The 20,847-nt window shown below is 31.2% G+C and overlaps 1 protein-coding gene across 1 annotated transcript in view; it reads right to left on the minus strand.

The window, feature by feature from the left end:
- Positions 1–812: 812 nt before the first annotated feature.
- LOC129220511 (ankyrin repeat domain-containing protein 17-like) overlaps positions 813–20,847 on the minus strand; it is a 159,884-nt gene continuing 139,849 nt past the window's right edge. The window contains exons 23-26 of the mRNA XM_054854939.1: positions 20,563–20,655; positions 5,136–5,310; positions 3,311–3,950; positions 813–1,162 (exon numbers count right to left, since the gene is read on the minus strand). Of these exons, the coding sequence (XP_054710914.1) occupies positions 985–1,162; positions 3,311–3,950; positions 5,136–5,310; positions 20,563–20,655 (1,086 nt within the window). The 3' untranslated portion in view covers positions 813–984. The remainder of the gene's footprint in view (positions 1,163–3,310; positions 3,951–5,135; positions 5,311–20,562; positions 20,656–20,847) is intronic.

A 20,847-nucleotide genomic window follows, 5' to 3' on the forward strand; every position in this document is an offset into this window, starting at 1 on the left:
ATTCATTTGGAAACTGAGGGGCAGGACACTGTTGTTGCCTGAAAATGCTACCTGAGTTTTACTTTCTAGTCCATGGATACCGGTTATTTTTTTGTGCTCTCTAAGTTTAAATCTTTCAAATGTTTAAATTGTTTCAAATAAGGAAAAAATAAAAATCTCAAAAAATTTTATTGAAAATCACTGGAAAATAATTTTTTATCCTCAAGGTAAGCATAAACACTGTCAATACAATCATTAAAATTTTGTATAATGAAAGCATATCACATTGTTCCAACTGCTTATTTTTATAACTTTTATCAAAATCTATTTATCTTGAAACCTTCGTATCTCGAATTTTTCTTCTGTCCCATGAAATTTGAGATATTAAGGTTTGACTGCATATATGTTTCCCTAATTATCTTAAAATACAGTATAAGACCTTAAGTCCTTCTAATGCTAGAGACCGTGTACGTTTAGTATTTCTTTTTCCCTTCTTTACCAATCTTAACAAAAGCATCCTTTAGTATGCCAAAGTAACTGTAAGTCGAAGATGATGGCTATAGGCGGATGTTTTTGTAACACTGTATTATATGATGTGCCAATTAGTGTAATAAATAAATCACATTTATAATGAAAAAAAAAAGGCTTTGTATCTTTGCTTAATGAGCTTTGTGTTGAATACTGAGAGCATAAAAGTATTTTAAACTGAAAGTGGATACTAAAAAAAATCGCTGAACGATTTCAGCAAAACGCTAATACTACGCATGACACATGGTATTGAAGCAAAGTGAAAATAAACTTATAAACTTAAGTAATATATTTTCAACAAGTAATAAACAAATGATAACAATTTTGTATATTTAAAATGTCAAAAGAATATTGATTTTTTTTTTTTTAATCTGGAGGAAATAAAGTTCTGGGTTTTCTGCTCTTCCCAAATTGGGGTCCCAACATACTGAATTCAAAATCGATGGTTATACATTTCTTGAAATTTTGCTTCAAAACTTACCTCCTAACAACCTCTTTCCAGCCTTCATCTCTTTTCTGCCACTTCTTAGGTGAAGCACTGTTAGTCAAAGGACTTTTCAGAGAATGAGGTAAACAAGAAGTAGAAGGACTTCTGAGACCTGCTGTAAGAGCAACTTCAGTTGGAAGATCGAGAGCAAGCTCTCCCAGCGAATCCCTGGAAGAATTTGAACTGGGCATTAAAAAATTTTAACAAAATTTGAATGAAATAATCAATCAAATCGTCATGGAAAACTTGAAAGGTTGTATTATGTGCTAACTATTATGCATGTGAGGACATTATGTATGTGTGTGAGAACTTAGCCCTTTTAAAGTTACTGTGGGAAGTAAACATCTGTCCTAAGTCCTGAATTTTTACAAGGTGATATTAAACAACTTCACCGCTTCTGACTAAGTATCATTCCATTCTCAGAATGAGGGAAGCAAACTCAGCAAATATCAGATCTATACATATGGAATTTCAGCCTCATCCCCCAAAGTGAGGGGTATAAAAATTACATGCACTTAATTTAGTTTTCCAAGAAATTAACTTTTTTAAAGCAAATCTTACTTCTAACAATCCTTTCATGCCTCACTACAATCAATAAATTGACTAGGACCAGTCTAGCTGGGCCCAGAGCCTGTTGCTGGTCGTCACTTTTGTATTTGTATTTGTACTAACAACAATGTATAAATGGTTAAACAAAAAACTTCTTGTGAAGTCAGAAGTTGTCATACATCATTGAACTTCATAAGCATTATTTAAAAACACCTAACCTTAAAAACATCACGCATCAAAATAGTCTTTCTAAATTAAGACAAAATAGTCAAAAGAACAGATTTCCAATTGTCATTAGAAAAAAAAATTCTTCAGAAATATATCTGCCACAAAACTGAACTATATTTTTATTTAGCCTCAATCAAATCAACATTTAACATCCTAAGAACCGAGGTAAAAATATGATTGGTTCCTAAAAGAAATTTGGTATTTAGAGAACAGCTGGTTGGTGCACTCTTTAACACTAAAACCATAATCTGTTTGCTTTTAAATTTTCTTTTTTTTTCTCTCTCTCTGTTCAAGTTACTTGGACATTCCTATACTTATATACATTTTGTGTGTGGGATGTGCAAAGAGCTGAAGAGTTGTAGAATGCCATGGGAAAGTAAAGCGCGGTATCTGTCAATTTTCAATTTTGACATCTATTGCACTTTGGCTTTATTGTACAAGCTTGCTTATTTAATTTCAACTGAAAATAAAGTACAAAAAAAAAAAAGTCAAATTTCAACAATTTCCTATTGTTAGTATCAGGGGCGGATACAGAAAATCATTTTAGGGAAGGGGGGGCGGTCATGCTAAGGAATCCCACCCCCCATAAACAAACCTACAGCTCTGGTTATGAAACATTTCTGAAACGGCTAGGGGGTCAATAAAAAGAACCAAATCGGCGAGAAATAAGGCACGTAATTGGGGATAAAGGTTACAAATTAATTTTGTAAGCATCAAAATGAAGCAGTAGTTTAAATATTTACTTTCAAAAAGTATAAAATATACTGTATTCATTTACATTTTGTGCATAAAGTGTTTGAACACAATGCAGACAAATACTGTTGTCAACGGTTTGGGAGGGAGGGCAAGGACCCTCCCCTTGAATCCACCACTGGTTAGTATGGAATCCAAAACAGGTTTCTTAAAATATCTCAAAAACTCATTTCTACAAATTCTGTGCTTTACCTTCCCACAGCAGCAAAAACAATTTTCTTTTTGGAAAAAGATTGGTGGACTTCCAAGTACAGATTGCTCTTTTAAAATCCTTTGTGCTCAGAAAATGTCTGCAACAAGTCAGACAAACCAATTCTCTTTTTCAAAAAATTTAACATGTCATTTAAAATTGAATGTAGCTAAAATATTCCATTTTAAATGACATATTGTCAATATATAAAATATATTAGCCTAAGTATACATATAAAATACATAAGCCTAATAAATATCAATTTGCATAAATGTGTAGTTACAGAACTTACTTTGAAGAAAAATATCATTGCATAGTGTAATATAAAAAGGTTTGATTTTATAGATCTAATTGAAAATATGATTATTTTATGTGCTCGGTTTCTCACAATGTATTAAACGTTGATCTAGCTTTATCCTTTGTTTTTTTAAGGGGTGGGGAGGGGGTAGTTAACTTTCTCCAAATATTCCCCCCTATAAAAAATTTCCAAATAAATTCGGATGACAGGATTTCTACTGTATTAATACAACCAGAAATGGAATCAAACTTCCCCAATACTAAGTTAAATGTTAATGTACAGGACAATATATACTCACAAGCCAAGTTTTTCAGAGCTTTTGCTTTTTCCTCTTATAGTTGAATTCTGAGCAATAAGGGCACAAATATCTTCATAATCAGATACAGCATTTCCACTAATGCCATTAATGAGAATTTCTTTTTGCTTGTAATTCTTATGAACAAGGTTCTGACATTTCACATCAGCGGTCGTCAGCTGAGTCGCAGCAGGACAGCTAATAGCAATATTTTTTGAAACTGGCAGGGAATTGACACTTGTGCAGTTTGTGGGACTACTTTCATGTTTTTGATTTCGTTTTTTACTATTTCTATTACATGGAATTGAGGAAGTTATCACAATTGATGATTCGGAGCTTTTAGGGGTATGTTTCTCAGCAACTACAACTTCATTTACAACATTTCTATTTTCAGAAACTTGTATCTTGTTCATTAAACTTCTTTTAATTTTTTCCTGAGTCTTTGTTTTATCTCTCTCTCTTCTTTTCTCCGACCTAGAAGGTTCATTACTGCCTTTCTGATTTGTAGAAGTATTTGCATCAGGTTCTTGATTGACATCTTTACATTTTATTTCTGTACTTGAAGGGAAAGTACTTGCAGTAGGAGGCTTTGTTTTTAATGGACTACTACTTGTAGCAGGTAACCTTAGAATTGGTTCAATAGCTGAAAAATAAATAAATAAAGCAAATTAGCATAGTAAGATAAAAATATAAAGTATCTGAGCACACAACTCAAAACTATCTGCAGGTAAGAAGAACAATTTACAGTGGATAGATAAAATAAGCATGTTAATCTCTGTGCGCATGAAAAGGTCATTTTGTAATTTTAAGATGCTTTATTCATCAATGCTCTAGTAATTCACGTTTTTGAGAAAACTTTTTGGTATTAAATGAGTTATTCTGGTACTGTCCCATCTATGAAAAAACATGCATTTATAATAACAGATAAATAAGTTAAATTAAAATCTCTTTAATTAAAAATATTTACTATAAGCAGCTTATAACAAAAATATTTGTATTTTAACTTAGCAAAACTGTTTTTTTTTTAAAAAAAAGAGAAACAGCCCAAAATACCATCTGGTACACCAAAATTACAATCACTATCTCTGGAAAAGCTGAATGCTAAAATTATTTTTTAATGTTCAGTATAAAACTTTTCAAAACGGTACTCATAGGAGTTAATTGGCCCACTGAAAAATCTAATGTCAAATGTAATTGTAATAGTAATACAAAATCAATTCTAATTCCAATCTACTTGGGTGTCGACAAGTCAAGATCAAGGTGTGAAATGCTAAAAGAAGTTCATCAAAGGATCACTCAAAGAAAGTTTGATTGCAATTAGTTCCTTGATTTTTACAAGTGAGTGCCACAATTTTATCAAATAAAAATTTACTGTAAGTAAATTCAAACTATTCAGGATAATAGACCAAAGCATCTGGAAACACAAAACACTGTTATTTAAATATTAGACTATACATAATTATCTTCACACTGTCTGCCTTAAAATATCAGTTTTTTTAATTAAAAAAAGTTTATTTCAAATGGCAGAGAACTTGACAAATTAAAATACAAACAGAACTAAAACGAAGAACAAGGGGAAAAAAGTCATTGTCTCATTTGGTTTCTTGCCTCCCGGTACCATTCTACCAAGGAGCTCGCTCGGAGTGCTCTACAGTGGGAAAGTGGTGGTCATCCATGAAGGTGAGATCTCCATAAAGGGTACAGTTTGGAGTCACATATACACCAATTTCAAAGAGATGTCCAGTCAGGCAGTCATGCTGCACACAAAGTCTAAACATGGCAACCGCCTTGAATCAATTCCTAAAAAAAGTAAAAGAAAAATAATTACTTTCCACAGGATCTTCATCTTTTTCTTCTTCCTCCTCCTCCTCCTCATCTTCCTCTTCATCATCTTCATCTTCGACATCTGACTGGTCACTTTGAACACCCAATGACTGTTTCAATAGGTTTTCACTTTTTTCAGACTTTTTTGATTCTTCAGCAGCAGATTTAGCAGCCCTTAACTATACAAATTTAAAAACTTCATATGAGTTCTTGTCTAAAAAGTTTTAAGCACCAAATTAATAAACAATAATTGAAAGAAAATGAAATATTAAATTTAACTTAGGTATGAAAAGAAAAATTTTTTAAGTGCAGAAAGTAATGTTAATACAGTCGGACCCTGATTTAATGAATTCACCAGGACCAAAACTTTTATATGTTAAATCGGGGTGTGTGTGTTTTTAATGCATTTACCGTACCTAAAACCCCTAATAAGCAACTATGCAAAAATATTAGAAAGTGTACACTTTTTATTCAGCATTTCATGACTTATTACACGCTAGTTAATTTGAAATTTTAAACTGCTGACAATTTCCTTGATATGCAACTCAAAATAGTTCTCTTTACTAAGACTTTAATAGACTTTACGGAGACGGAAAATACTATATCTTTTGCAGCCTGCTGCATGAGAAATTATTTTACAGTTTCCAGACCACGTAAAGCAAAAAGTAACAGCTTTAATGGGAATTTCACTATCGCTTTCTGCATCAGAATCACTATTCGTTGGTTGTCGCCTCGCTCGTCAAAAATTGCTGATTCCAAGAAAAGTTTTTTCTGATTCGGACAATATGGATGTAACATTTGGAAAACAATCCAATATTTTCTAACTCAAATTAACAAAAAAAAATTCTGGCTGTTAAAATAATTCATTATTTCGGAGTTTATTACTCAGTAAATAGGGGTTTTTGCCTTCATTTTACTCGGGGAGGGGGGGGAGAAAAATTTGCTAAATCGCGAAATTCACTAAATCGGGGTTCAACTGTAATCACAATATCGATTTGAATTCTTAAATTTCACCCATTGGCCTAAATTAGGGATGGCCAACAAATCAATCATAAGACAATTTTTTCCTTCTGTAAGTTATTGGACGACTAACTAACAGTACGGAGAGAGGCTTATTTACAGTTTCTTGATCCAAAAAATGAACAGAAAACATTGTTCTTACAGGACAAATTCGCATGCTGCAGATATTGTTCCCTTTGTTGACATATCCTCTTCCACATGATTTCTAATCATAAAGGCTCAAACATCGCAATAAATGAATTTTTATTTGTGCATTTTTAAGAAACATTCTAAACATAGTAACCATTTTTTAAATGTTACTCTTGTCTCTCATCTCAACAGCAAAAAAAAAAAGTTCCAAGGTTGGTAAGTGACAACACACTAATACATCAATTTAATCCTGTTGACAGATAAGTAGCAACCATTGACCACACACATATGCCTCCCAGTCATCTGTAGCACTTACTGTGACCGGCATATCATAAACATCACCAACATCTTTCTAAAAAATAACTTTTACACAAATGGACGTCAGAAAGTATCAAATCATTGTAGTGTCAGTATTTCCACATTATTTTTAATATTCATTTATTTTGAAATTGGCTAATTTCTGTAGCAACATAGTTGGAAAGTCTGTAAATGACTTCCAACCAGTTTCTTTTTGCAAACCCTTTACTAAAAACTGAAAATGTAAATGAAGCCTGCAGGTTGTCATCATCAAAGAACAATAGAAAAAACAGTTTAACTTAGTTACAACTAAAATTTGTTTTTTACATCCATGTACAGTTCATCTAAAAAAAATGAAAAATCAAAATGATCCAAGTAGCATCTACACATATTAGTGAAATTTAAAAAACAAAACAAAAAAAAAGTAAACAAAATAAAACAGACCACTTATCCAACAAGTTGTAGAAGAAAATAAAATGCCTGATGTCAATAAATAACAATTTGCAATGAGATGAATTTGGATCAAATTTTGAAAAGAAAAAAAAAACAGGTAATCAATCTATTTCAGCAATTAATCTTTCAGAAAAGAGACATCTTGATATCTTTTATGTGCAAAAGACAAATTATGTGATGTAGATTATGTGCAAAAGGATAATATATAATACTAATGATACTTCTGTCAGAAAACATGATCAAAATAATACTCAAAAGCTATTTTACTTATTTTGCTAAAAGCTGACAGGGGAAAAAAATGCTAAATTATAATGCACTAATTTTCTATTCAAATATTCAACAAATAATCTCAGATAAAATAATAAATCAAGGTGTACAACAGGGATGCAATTTATCACCACATCTGTTTAACATATACATATTTCATCAGAGTATGGAAGATTAACATCAAAACAGGAATAAGTCTCTGGAAAACTTGTGTTAATAAATAATATACTATTTGCAGACGACTTATGTTTATCAAGACTGTAAAAATAATTTACAACAAGCAATTTTTATTGTCTAAAATTGGAAACAATTTTAACTTAAAGCTCTTAAGGAAAAATACAAAGGTAATGGCTTTTGAAGATAAAAATCCCACAAAAACAAATATCATTTTGGAGAACAAACAATTGAACAAACATCACATTTTAATTATTTAGGATGCGAAATATGTACGACAATGACATACAGAATAAGCTATATAAAATCCCATACATCTGCAAGACTACAAGAAGAGCACCAAGAAACACAAGAAAAGACACTAGATTCAAGTCTTTTAAAACAATGGCAGTACAAACAATAATAAGTGGCAGTGGGACTTGGCCAGAGAGAAAAAAATGATGACAGACTAACTCGGTCTTCCAAGATGAAATCTCTAAAGAATGAAAGGATGTTCCTTAAAGGATAAAAAAGAAGTGATAATATCTGGGAAGAAAAACAAGTTGAATCAATGTTGGAAATTATAATGAATTACAGAAACAGGTGGAGAGAACATTTAGAACGAAGGAGTACAGAGAGTATACCAAGAGCTGCCTTGGAATGCAAGCCAAAGGGAAGAAGAGATTGGGAAAGACCACAGGTAAAAGATGAATAGAGGCCCGAACAGGTTTGTAAAATTTAAACGCGTTGGTTGACGATGATACTCAACTAATCAATCTTTGAGCATTACATGAGAGATGCGTTCTAAGACCCCTCGCGGAAGTCGAAATTTCGCGTTATGGAAAAGAGTATGTAATACAAATTTTTTGTTAACATACCCAATTAGTTTTGACATTTTTAAACACCCTTCAAACTGCTTTAGACATTTTCTTAACTATATATTACCTTTCCTTACATAAAGAGCTGAATTTTTATTGCATTTTGCAAAAAAACTGCAGTATTCAAAATAAAACATCGTTACGGCTGCTCAAAATCAGTGGGAGAGAGATACATCAAATAAAACAGTATGGCACATACAATATGTAGAATAATAAAGTGCTGCACTATAAAAGTTGTACAGTAGATACAATAAAACTTATGAAAAATGTGGATTGGTTATTTATACAAAATAACCAAGTGATATTTAGACTAGTGCGGTGTGGGAACTTGTGTAGTCAGTGATGTAAAAGGATGTAAGTCCACACTTATCACCACGATTGCTTTTGTGTTGTGAGCGAGGAATTTGAGTTAGCTCTAAAATTTGTTACTAGTGAAAATCTTGCGTTTTTGCCATTTGGGGTAAGTTGAATCGCTGTGTAGCGGAAGTAGACTGTATTTTGAAAAAAACTAAGTTACTACCTGCAGTTCAGCATTTACAAAAATCAAGCCAAAATACAATATATTCTGCATGGGTGCCTACAAATGTTCTAGCACACTTGCAAAAGTACAATTGTGCAAGTAAACTTGACAATCTAGAGAACAATTCTGTACGTCCGAGTAAGACTGATGTAAGTCCGAAAATGGCAATTTTTAGTTCATTTGTGTATTGTATGCAGAATCCCCTTTTGCATTGAGCCATGAGAATGTAATTTAAAAAAAAAAAAGATTTGTAATTTTATACCAAAGTTAAAAGAGCATGCGTTTTTATCTTTCGCATACCCCAGGCAAACATTTTTTCCTCTCTCCTGTAAAGTAGTGATTATGTGACTTACATTAGTCTGGCTCTGAGGTACAGAATTCTGCACAAACATAATATGCTTGAGTGTGTAGGCACTTGAACCCTATAAACAGTACATCAGTCTCTCAGGCAGATATTATTAATTTCATTGATAAGTGGCACTAAGGAGTTACAAGGATGGCATGGTTCAAAATTTGTTTTGTTCCCCTTTAACTTGTTATCTATATTGTCAAGTTTCTTGTATAAAAATACTTTTACAAGAATGCTCAAATGTTTGTTGGCACCTGTAGAGAATATATTTCCATTTTGGTCTGACTTTTGTAAATGCTGAATAGCAGACAATCTTCCTCTCAAGAGTCAATGCAGAAGTTTAAACTTTTTTTTTAATGTAACAGAAAAAAGTAAAGGTAAAATAAGAGTGCAGCATTTTGATCTCGAGTACATAGGGGAAAAGTTTTATAGGTTATTGGCAGGAGTTTTCCAGATTCTGTGTGAAAAACTTTCCCCGAGATAAGGAAATTTCCATTTTCATGCGTTTTCTAGGTTTTTTTTTTCTTGATGTATATGAACCCCGACAACAAAGTCAATTCATGGGTAATTTATGAACAAGAACTTCTAGCAGTATATTCACCATCATATATTATCTTTGTATAATATTTACATATACCTCAGGGATGAATTCCTAGAATTCCAATGCGGAACAACAATGAGAAATACAGTCGAACCTCCATATATCGAACTTCCACATATCAAAATTTTCTATGTATCGAAATCCCAGCAAATCTCTATGTTCATTACATAGAAAAATTGTTTCTATATATCGAAAAAATCTGTGTTGAATTTTTTTTCGAAACATTCGTACATTTTTTTCTATTTTAGACTGTTTGTCTCTTGAAAAATGAAGATTAGGGGAGAAAATTATGTTCACTAAAGGTTGCTACGAAACTCATAAGGAATCTGGGGTTGAGGAGTGTGTAGAAAGGTCGTTGTTTCGTTCTGGAGTTCTTAAATTCCCTCAAGTTTATTTCAAATCTTAGTTGTAACCAGTAATTTTGTAAAATCAGTTTCAAGCTATCCCTTCTTTTGTCTGTTGATTATCATTCCTAGCCTTTTTAGCTGCAGAAAAAACCACTCAAGTTAAATAGATTGATTTTTTACTTTTCTCTGGATCACATTGTCAAAACCAGATCCCCTAATGTTGCGGATCAAGTTGAATTGCCAAGGAATGAAGATGTATAAAGGCGCAAAAGTGTCATTTCTGTTATTTTTTGAATTATTAACTTTCATTTAATCTGATGCTCATATAAATTAGAAATTTGGTTTCATACATGAAAATTAGTTTTAATTTTAATGTGTTAGGAAGATTTTAGGATAAAATAAAATTGTTTCTATATATCGAATTTTTTTTCGGCAATTTGCTACTTCAATATATGGAGGTCCGACTAGTTGAATTCTTAGTCAGACCAACTTGATGTGAAAGAAGAAACTTTTTCCACAAAAGTAGTACCAGAACAGCATTCTGGTGTGCTTTGGCACAAATTCACCCCATACATTAAAATCTGTACATGGGAGCTAAAAGCCTGAAAACAAAGTTGGAAAAAAGATGAGTTTTAAGTTTGTCTTTTGCGATTTGCATAACTGGCTTGTTATTTATGGTCTTACAAAATGAAGATTTGGTCATCAATCTCTCAATGCTTTATACCTCTGAATACAGCACGAAAAGTTGAGTAAGACGGTGCTTATTCCAGATTTTGGAGAAAAAAATGGACTTAGCGATTTTTACCTCCCAGGAATATATTTATTCACATACAAAAAGTATTGTATGGTCATTCAAGTTTCTAAATGATTCACGAATTATTCTTCAATTTCCAATATCTTAATTTAAAAACTGTATATTTAAATATTTAAATGGGCATCTCAAAACATTGCTTTGTTCCTTTTATTTCAGGCAGAGCATATAAAACTTAATTTTTTTGGGCTAGCGAAACACATAAGGTTTATCAGAATTCCTAATCTAGGTTTGATGTTAATTAATGGACACAATTAATGCAAGAAATAAAAACATAGTTTGCTTCATTTAGTCAAGTGTAGCTCCCAGGGCTGCCATTTGGGATTTTTTGCAAAACCCAACACTGAGCTCATAAAATTCTCACGATTAGAGTTCAAAAATATGATATTTTCAAAAATATGAAAATATCTGATATTTTGATATAAATCGGATATTTTGATATATATCCGATATTTTCAAGCAGCACAAACTAAAGTCTGCAAAATAGTAAATGCATCCTCCAAGCACTCTGCATTTTCTTATATGATTATTACAATATGTAGACTTATATTAAAGTTTCTTTCTTACTTACATATCTAATATTTCATTTTTATCCATTTTAATGGAGTTAATTTAGCATTAGCTGTTTTACTCATTTTTCTTCTAATAGCTACTTTTACACAGTTATATGATTCAGAAATAAAAAATATGCATTAGTCAGTGCACAGTTAACAGTCAGCTTCTTTTTTTCTGACCAACATTTAATGTTTAATTAAGCACTTTTAATATGATTTAAAATTGTTACATAACTTTGAATATAAAATAAAAGGAATATAATATTACTTTGTTATCTTAATGATGTGTTAATACATCATAAAAATATAGTACGTAACTTTTTGGTGTTTTTTAGTAATAAATGAACAATATTATCATGATTAATACAATCTTTATATTGAAAATACCGTAGTTGAAAAAATAAATGTCAAAAAAATATCATGATATTTTCAAAATAAATATTGGATACATATCGTGATATATATCATGATATATATTGACTGATATGTATTGGCGAACCCTGCTCACGATCAAGGAAGAAAATTCAAGAACTTGCCAATAAGAATTCTTATTCACTTTTTGTAAATGCTACTATTGCAGTTAGTGAATGATTTATCTTAAAATTGATAAAATGAAAATTTGAAGTAATAAATACTAAAATTGATCTCTATTTTTTTTTTTTTTTTTTTGGAAAAATTTCTTTGAGGTGTCTATGGTAACAAAAAAAAAAGTTTTGTAAATGTTTTAACTTGATACAAATAGATGGATAGTACAAGATAGGTAAGAAAATTATACAAGAGTCAGAAGTAATGTCTAGGGCTAAAGAGGGGAAGGTTTTATTTTATTTTATTTTTTTTTGGATCTACAAAACCATTTTAAATGTTTAAGCATGTGCATCTATGGTTGAGGCAGAATAGTGACATAACAGGGCAGAATTATGAAGGCTACATAGGTTTTAATCATCACCTCATTACAATGCTGGCAGGTAAGGTTTGCCCCAACTATTGATTGTTAAGCCAAAAAAACTATAATTTAGTGAAAATATTATGTTTTATACTGCCGTGCTAAGCACAAAAGTGGTATCTACAGCTAAGTTCAAAATGAGAAATTACCCTTTTAAAGTTGTGGGCCTTCATGCATTTGATTCAGATGAAACTTTTTCAGAATTTTTTAAAAAATATTTCCCATTGACAAATGACCATAAAACATCCTACTTGGGTAAAATATGTGTCAAAGAACCACCTGGTAACAATAACTCAATTTTGACAAAAAGTGCAGATACGACTTTTGTGCTTAGTAGAGACGTACCGAGTACTCGGTAACTACTCGGTACTCGGCCTACTCGGCCAATTTGCCGAGTACTCGGTACTCGGCCAAATTCTGATCAGATACTCGGCCAATACCGAGTAGTTGCAAAAAATTGAATATTCTCCAAGGCAGATAAAAATTTATCAAAAAAAAAGAGCAAGCATTGTATTCTGCAATCATTTACAATTAAAATTTATAAGTCAAATTTAAATTTTGAGAATAATGAAGTTTGTAATGCTTTAATGGAATAACTCTTTATTTTAATGTCCCCAAAGCTAATAAAACTTATTTTTTAAAAATTATGCAAAAAAGGTAAGTATAGAAAATATGGAATTTTTATATTAAAAATGAATTTTTGCTACAAACAAAAATTAGTTATAAAAAATATAAAAATATCTTTGCTTAAAAAATAAAAGGAAATAAAACAACGTTAAAAGTACAGTGCAGGAACACTGCAGACACGTGTTTTGGCATTACAAGGAATTCCTTCTACAATGCACAAAATGGGAGCTCGTGGATTTAAAGGCATCCGACAAAAGTCGGATTTTTTTTGTAGAATGTCTTTACATTCTTTAGCTCACATGTTATGCACTGAAAAAGACGTTCCTTGTAACGGGGAGGGGGGGGGGGGCAGAAACACGTGTCTGAAGTGTTCCTGCACATTTGTTGTATTAAAAAAATTATTTATGTTTGGCGGACTAAAGCTATAATTGATTGGTATACAGTGAAACCCCTTCTAACGGACACCCCTCTTATGCTGACAATTTTTTATTCCCCAGTTCCAATGCAAATAACATTATTAAACCCCTATCCTGCGAACACCTCTCTGTTGCGGACAAAAAAAATTGTCCTGTTAGTGTCCGCATTAGAGGGATTTTACTGTAATTTGTTTTAATTCGAACTTGATTAATCATACCTTTTATTTATTAATTTTTAATTTTAAAAATAATTTTTTTGTAAAATTTTTGACACAAACAAAATTGTTTATATAATGCGTAATTGAATTTCAGCAGGAATTTAGTTTTAAAAACTATTATATGGACAAGGAGGTCTATACTATTATTAAAATGAGTTCAAAATTCATCACATGTGTGTCGGTGGTTCTTCTTAAAACGTAATTGGTACTTGGTAACTCGGCCGAGTAGTGAAAGGCCGAGTACTCGGTACTCCGCGAAAGTGCTACTCGGTACGTCTCTAGTGCTTAGCACGGCAGAATAGATAAAATCGTAAAACTTTCAACTTTTTATGTACAATCAAATTTCTGGTCTGTTCAAATACATTCGCAAAATTTTCAGGTAGTGAAATTGCCAATATCTTGGTTCCAATATCTAAGTGCATTTGCAAAACTAAAGAAACGACAGATATAAAACTGAATTTATAGAATACTGCTTGTTATTACTACAGCAATGAGTTAGTTAAGCATCACAAGCAGTTGGAATCAAATGGTACATAATATAGATGTAGCAGGACAGCGAAAGTAAACTATCAAATTAACCGGAACTCAGAACTTTAGAGATAACAAACCAATCTCTTTCTAACTCTAACCAAAAAAAAAAAAAACACGAGCCCTGAAATTGCTGCAGTTGACTCAATTGCACTTACACAAAATTTAACAAATCATTTGTTCATCACTAAGCAATAAATGAATTTACAGACAAAATGTGAACTAGTCATATAAAATAAGGACCTTCCTATGCTTCGTTTAGTTGTTTTATTAGCATATGTTTTGATTCTATAAAATGTTAAATAAGTAACTCCAAAGCAGAATACCTTGTGAAGTTCTGCAACAAAAAATCACTAGAATAAAATTGTTCTGCAAGATGAATTCATACATTATAGTTTTACCTTCAGAACATGGTCAAAAACAACAATTAAGCAAAAATATAAATTGTACATGCAGACATTTTTCAATCACCGTGATCCAAAAATCAAAACCATTTCATACTGGAGTACAAAAATTAATTTTATTAATTTGTTCAGTACTCAGTCTTACTGCAGAAAAAAGCATGAAATTCAAATTTCAGGCATAGATTCTTAACAGGAAATGCAAAGAACTACACTACCTCTCCAATCGGCACCTAAAAGTGTAGTCTCCTGTTCCAACCATCAAAGAGTTCTGAGCACTTGGATACCTTTCCAAGTACCTCATTGAATTAGAAACTGTGTTTTCCCTCAGAATAACAGCACATGGCCAATAGATGGCTACACAAAAATGTTGAATGTAAAATTTCATCCACATTTAATCAATCATTTAAGGATTGTGGTTTCCAAGGTGCTTAAGCTGCATAAAGCAGGTGGAGACAATCAGATGACATTTTCTACAAAAATCTGTAGAATTTTAGCAAAATTTTTGCAGATTTCTTTAAATTCAAAGTAAATTTAAAGTTTCTGCAAATGACAAAACTTTGCTAGAGTTTTCAGCCGAATTAGCACAATTTGAAGAAATTTTAGATTTATTTCTAATTTGCAGAGATAGAAAATAAATTTTTGCAAAGTTACCTCTTTCATTGGAAAATATTTACAGAAAATCTGCAAAGTTTCCTACAGAAAATTTATCAAAGCTTCCCCTCAAATGTGAACAGAATTGTTCGGCAGTTCAGGCAAAATTTAGTAGTATTATCAGGTACAGTTTTATATTGGGATAAGTAATAATGAGTCTGTTCATTTTATGAAACAAATGAGAGGAATGATTTGTGAATTTTGGAAAATTTAAGAAGTTTCAAGTGAGTATTGCTTAGGTACATTTGAAACCCTGACACTAAACTAAAAAATCTGAAAAGTAGCTGCCATTGTTTAACTGTGTTTAAAGATTAATACATTGAGGATTAATAAAGGACTAAAAATCTGTATATGATATGAAGTTTTTCACATACATATTACATTACAACTTGTTATTAGTTTCAGTAATAGGACAAATAAGATTTTTGATTGAAAATTTAAAATCTTATATTATTTTCAAAACTTATGCTATATTCAAAAGAAAAACAATGTATGTATACTTTACAGCTCAGATCATCTTCATTTTTTTTTAAATTTATTTAATGTTTTTTTATTTAATAGAAGAACATTTTAGGCACAGGTTTTTTTTAAATCTTTAAATAAAATTCAGAATTTTTAAAAATTAAAAAACTTATGTTACGCAAAGGGCTTTTTTTCAGTTTACTTATTTTAAATCCAATACAATAACTGATGTCCTGCAACCAGGGTTTAATTTGCATGGGAGCTCACTGAGGTTGATCTCCCATGCTTTTTTTTTTACAATTTTAGGAGAATTTTTGCGTATTCAACAGAATTGAGACCTATTTATGCATCAAAAAAAAGTTCCGAAGATTATAGGGCTAATGGACTTCTTTTGACAGAAATTATGTATTAGCTACAACAAAATGTTTCGCGGTTTTTCGCATAACAGACAACTGATTAAAATATTTTACAGAATACATGCGTGAAACATACGATTGTGATTAATTCACATAGAATTTTGTTATGTCAAGGTTGTTATTCCTACGTTCAATATCCTAAAGTTCCAACAAAGAATAAGGCTCTCTAAGGAATGTCTCAAGATGTTTTCGGTTTGTTACAAGTTGTTGGTTAACTTACAACGGTTTTGCAATGCAAACAGAAATCATCTTTTGCAATGTAACTTCAAACATGTGTATGCACATTTTTGTTTATAATTTGTGGTTCACTAACATTGATTATTTATGTTATCTTATGGTTCAAAAAGAAAACAATCAAAGCTGGTCTGAAGGCTAACAGAGCTCATAGGAAACCAATTAAATTTGAATCAACATTAAAAACTATGAAGATATCAATACTTTTCAATCTCAATATTAAACTAATGCACTGACAGGGTTCATACTCTATTTGGATAAAAAAAATTTTATGACTTTTCCAAGACTTTTTCATGACTTCAGTGAAAATTTTCATGACCTCTTTACTCGAAAAGAATAGCACTATTTAATCTCAAACTCGATAATTTTTGGAAATGAGCATTAGCGAAACGTCTACATGAATGCCACAGCCTCATTGAAGCACTTACTCGTAATGGGAAAAATATAAGTGTACACCTAAAAAAAACTATTCTTATTCTTCTTCATCATATAAATTTAAGTAAAGTAAAAATGCAGTGAAACAAATTTGATGATGCTTAAATGTCACATATTTTATTTATAAACAGGCAGAATGATATTGAATGGGACAAAGGTTGAATGAGTCATCACTAAGTTTCAATAAATTTGCTTCAAAAGTTGCCTTTTAGTGTCAACAGTGCATTTAATCATCCACGTTACCTGACAGTATTTTGATTCTTTAAAGTAAAGCCACATAGTTTAGTTTTTTATGCTTTTCTAAATCAGATCTTTTTTGAAAAAACCCTTTAGTAATGAATCAATCTTCTGATTCAAAAGTATACTTGTTTTGTTTACTTATTTGCACATTTTCAAATGCATATAAATTAATAGAAACAGAAATTCCAGAACATGCTTGATTCCTGACATTGAACGTAGCAGTGGGTCACATGGATAAGTTTTGCGGGGCGTATGTTGGGCACTACTGTTTTAGAGTATTAGAATTCCTCTTTTTCTATATTCTATTGCCTGACTAAAAACCTTTATTTTCTAAAATCTTCAACAAATGAAGATAAACTCTGATCAGTTTAATAATAAAGTTCTTAAGAGTGATGGAATCGAACTCGGATGCAATTGAATTGCTTTTTTTCTTTTTGAGTGGGCGTGGCAAAACTAAGAACGTGAAATTTCGCTACTACAGAATATGAAACATAAGAAGTGTTGAAAATAACAGTACATTCAAAATAAATGATGTCCAAGCAGTAAAATCACATCGCAAAAAAAGACAAGCGGCTGCACTAGAAGTGGATGCAATGAGATTTCAAAATTCAGATTTGATTTTGGGATCGTTCAATTTTCCACTTTTAATAGCTTTTATGTGTGCTATACAGTTAAATCACTCAAGATTTCTAATGCTCCTTTAGTTACTGTTACTTTCTCTTTGTTCAGGACATTTTTCCATGACTTGAAATAAATTTCCATGACTTTCAATGAAATTTTCAATTTTCCATGACTTTTCCAGGTCTGAAATTTGCTTATTTTTTTTCCATGACTTTCCAGGATTTCCATGACCCGTACGAACCCTGACTGACTGATTTATTTTTAAACAAATTACAAGGCATTTCAGATCATATTTTTGCAGATACTGAACTTTAAGTTCATAATGAAATGAATATTTTGGCCTGTGCATGTCATGTTTATATGGCTGGGAAAATTCAATTTTCAGTAGAAAAAAAACTGTGGATGGTAGTTTAGACATTAAATTCAGAAATATCAAAACAATTAAACTTTAGGATGTGGTTCTTTCTTAATTTAATTGTGAGAACAATGGCTGAAACAAAAGACCTACAAGGTTGCACAGTACATTATTCCAATTAAATCAACACATTTTATGTCACTAGTGTAAGTAGTATTCAAATAAGAAGGAATGCTTCAATTTGTTTGCAAACCTGCAGTAGAATCATGTGTAACATTAAAGTGGGAGATAGTTTATCCTAGAAAGCAAACTACACTGCTGAAACTGGCTATGTAACTACACTGCTGAAACTAGCAATTTTTGTATTCCAAGTTAAATATTTTCATTTTATCAATTGGATTTTCATAGTATATAATTTACTTCATTTAAAACAATGTTTCATACCATTAACTGCATCTGTGATAAATTATGTGCATGGAAAATTTGCTATACATACTTTATCACAGAATTCATCTGTTATCATTTATCTCAAATATTAGGCTGCAGATTGAATGCAATACAGAAAATACATTCAATTATGAACACTAGAAAACTAAAACAAGGTAATGTATATTATAAAAAACTTTTTGCACATCATAATGCTTAAGTGTTCATTAGACTTAAATGCTTAAAGCAATCCCACATATGCAGCAGTGTAATTCCCAATGGATAAATTGTCAAATAAAACTTGCCGTATATAAATAAAACAGATGAAACAAATGTGCAATGTCATCTGGTTGTATAAAGTTACATAACAACTCCTCTGTTGATAATCTTGTGGTTTCTGTGCATGGACAATCTGCAAATGAATTTCATTTGCTGATCAAATCCCTGAAATAATGGATTGGGAAAAATCTTCAGTGCTATTACTTGAATGCTTGTACTTAGGCTACTTCCTGCATCACAGTATGTAACAAATTTTTCTCACTGTTCAAGGTCTGTTTAATTTGTTCCATTTATGGCAGCACTCACAAAAACATCTCTCAACTTTCAGTGCAAACATGAAACATAAGGCTCAATTAAGATATCAAAGCATCCAAAGCCAAATTACTTTTCGGAGCACCCTGTATTCAAACTTTGCAACTTTAACCATTGGATAAAACAATTTCAGTCATTGACTAAAACAACTTTTAACATTTGGGGACCAGTAAATAGTGCCTAAGGATAATAGCCAAGAGGTGGGATGTGTGCGGAGAAAAGTAAATAGTGGGGACCCTAGGCCACAGCTTAGTATGCCTGTTCAGTAATTAAAGCCCTGATGAAACAATCATACGAGGCATACATTTCCTCAAAATGTTTCTGGCACAAGAATTATTAGGTCTCCACATGTGGCAAGTATATTATTAAATTCAACATTATGCACTGGTTAATTCTACATCCCTAACCATTATAAACGTGCTAATTTCAAAAAATTGCATCATGCAATCAACTTTCAATGGTAGGAATGAAGTTTTTGTATCCCTGAAACTCGGAACATTCTTTATACACCTGCTTTGTCTTCTATAAAAATGGAATTGAATGATATTAAAATCAGTTTTGTAAATAATAATCTAAGTTACAAGTATAAAAAGAGCTTGAGAAAAAAATAGAGATAAAAAATTTCTTCTTAAATACAAAATAAAGTCTAGAAACACCCTTAGCAAGATACTTTCCTACAAATACATTCACACAGACAAACAAATGGGTAGTCGTAAATCCAAACAGAGCAAACTTTTGATAATGTGGATTCTTTTCCTTCAATTATTTTATTTCAGGGTATAAAATGTATGTTCAACGTAATGTTGCCACATATCCAGTGGCTTCACAACTCTTGACATCTTTTTAATTTATTAATTTTTCCCTTTCTGATTCCTAAAGAAAAGTGTGCTGCACATTGTGATCATACAAATGTTTGAAGAAACAATAGTTAAAAAATTCACTCTGAAAGTGAATCACTCTCTATATGGTAATCAATCCACTCGATTTGTGACCATACATTTACTGGTGAGAAAAAATAAATAAAATTCTGTTCAACTTCAACAGGCTAAGTTAATGATTGCACTTTTTTCGGCGAAAATTTTGGGCTGATGTTTATTATCATCCTCCAACATAGGAGATGAATTTAGAGACACTTTGGAAAACACAGCATGCTAATACTTCATAAAAACTAGAACTCTAATTTACATTACAGAGTTTCAAAAGCAAATTGACACTAAAACAAATTCAAACTAATGAAAACTCTACACCACAAGAGAGTTCTGTGTAATTGTAAAAAATGTAACTGACAGGCATCTGAAAAACCAACATGCATGAGTCCATAATTTTTTTGACTTGTTAGCAAAAATTTTTTTTTGTTTTTTTTTTTTCTTTTTTTTTAAATATAAACACAAAAAACACAGTAAGTTTGGGAAAAATGAAAAAAAAAAGTTTTTCATTATTATTAAAAACAATTACACCCAATTTTGTTAAAATTATATTGTTTACCAAAGGTGTGGTGTTGAAAGAAGTGATTCCTTGGAGCAGATGTTCAACATTTTTCTTATAAGGTTGCTTCAAGTGAGATTGATTTCTTTTTTCCTAACAAAATAACAAGGCAATGGAAAAACTAAGTTGCATTTAGTACAGAGAAAAATACCAGAATATATATATTTATATATATTTCTTTACTCGATGAATAAATTTTGTGGAGTGAAAGATCAAAGACTAGATGAAAAAAACTATAGTTAAGTGGCCATTATTGCACGCTTTTACCGGATTTTGGGACATTAT

The sequence above is a fragment of the Uloborus diversus genome, chromosome 4 (assembly GCF_026930045.1).
Source record: "Uloborus diversus isolate 005 chromosome 4, Udiv.v.3.1, whole genome shotgun sequence".
NCBI classification, from domain to species: Eukaryota; Metazoa; Arthropoda; class Arachnida; order Araneae; family Uloboridae; genus Uloborus; species Uloborus diversus.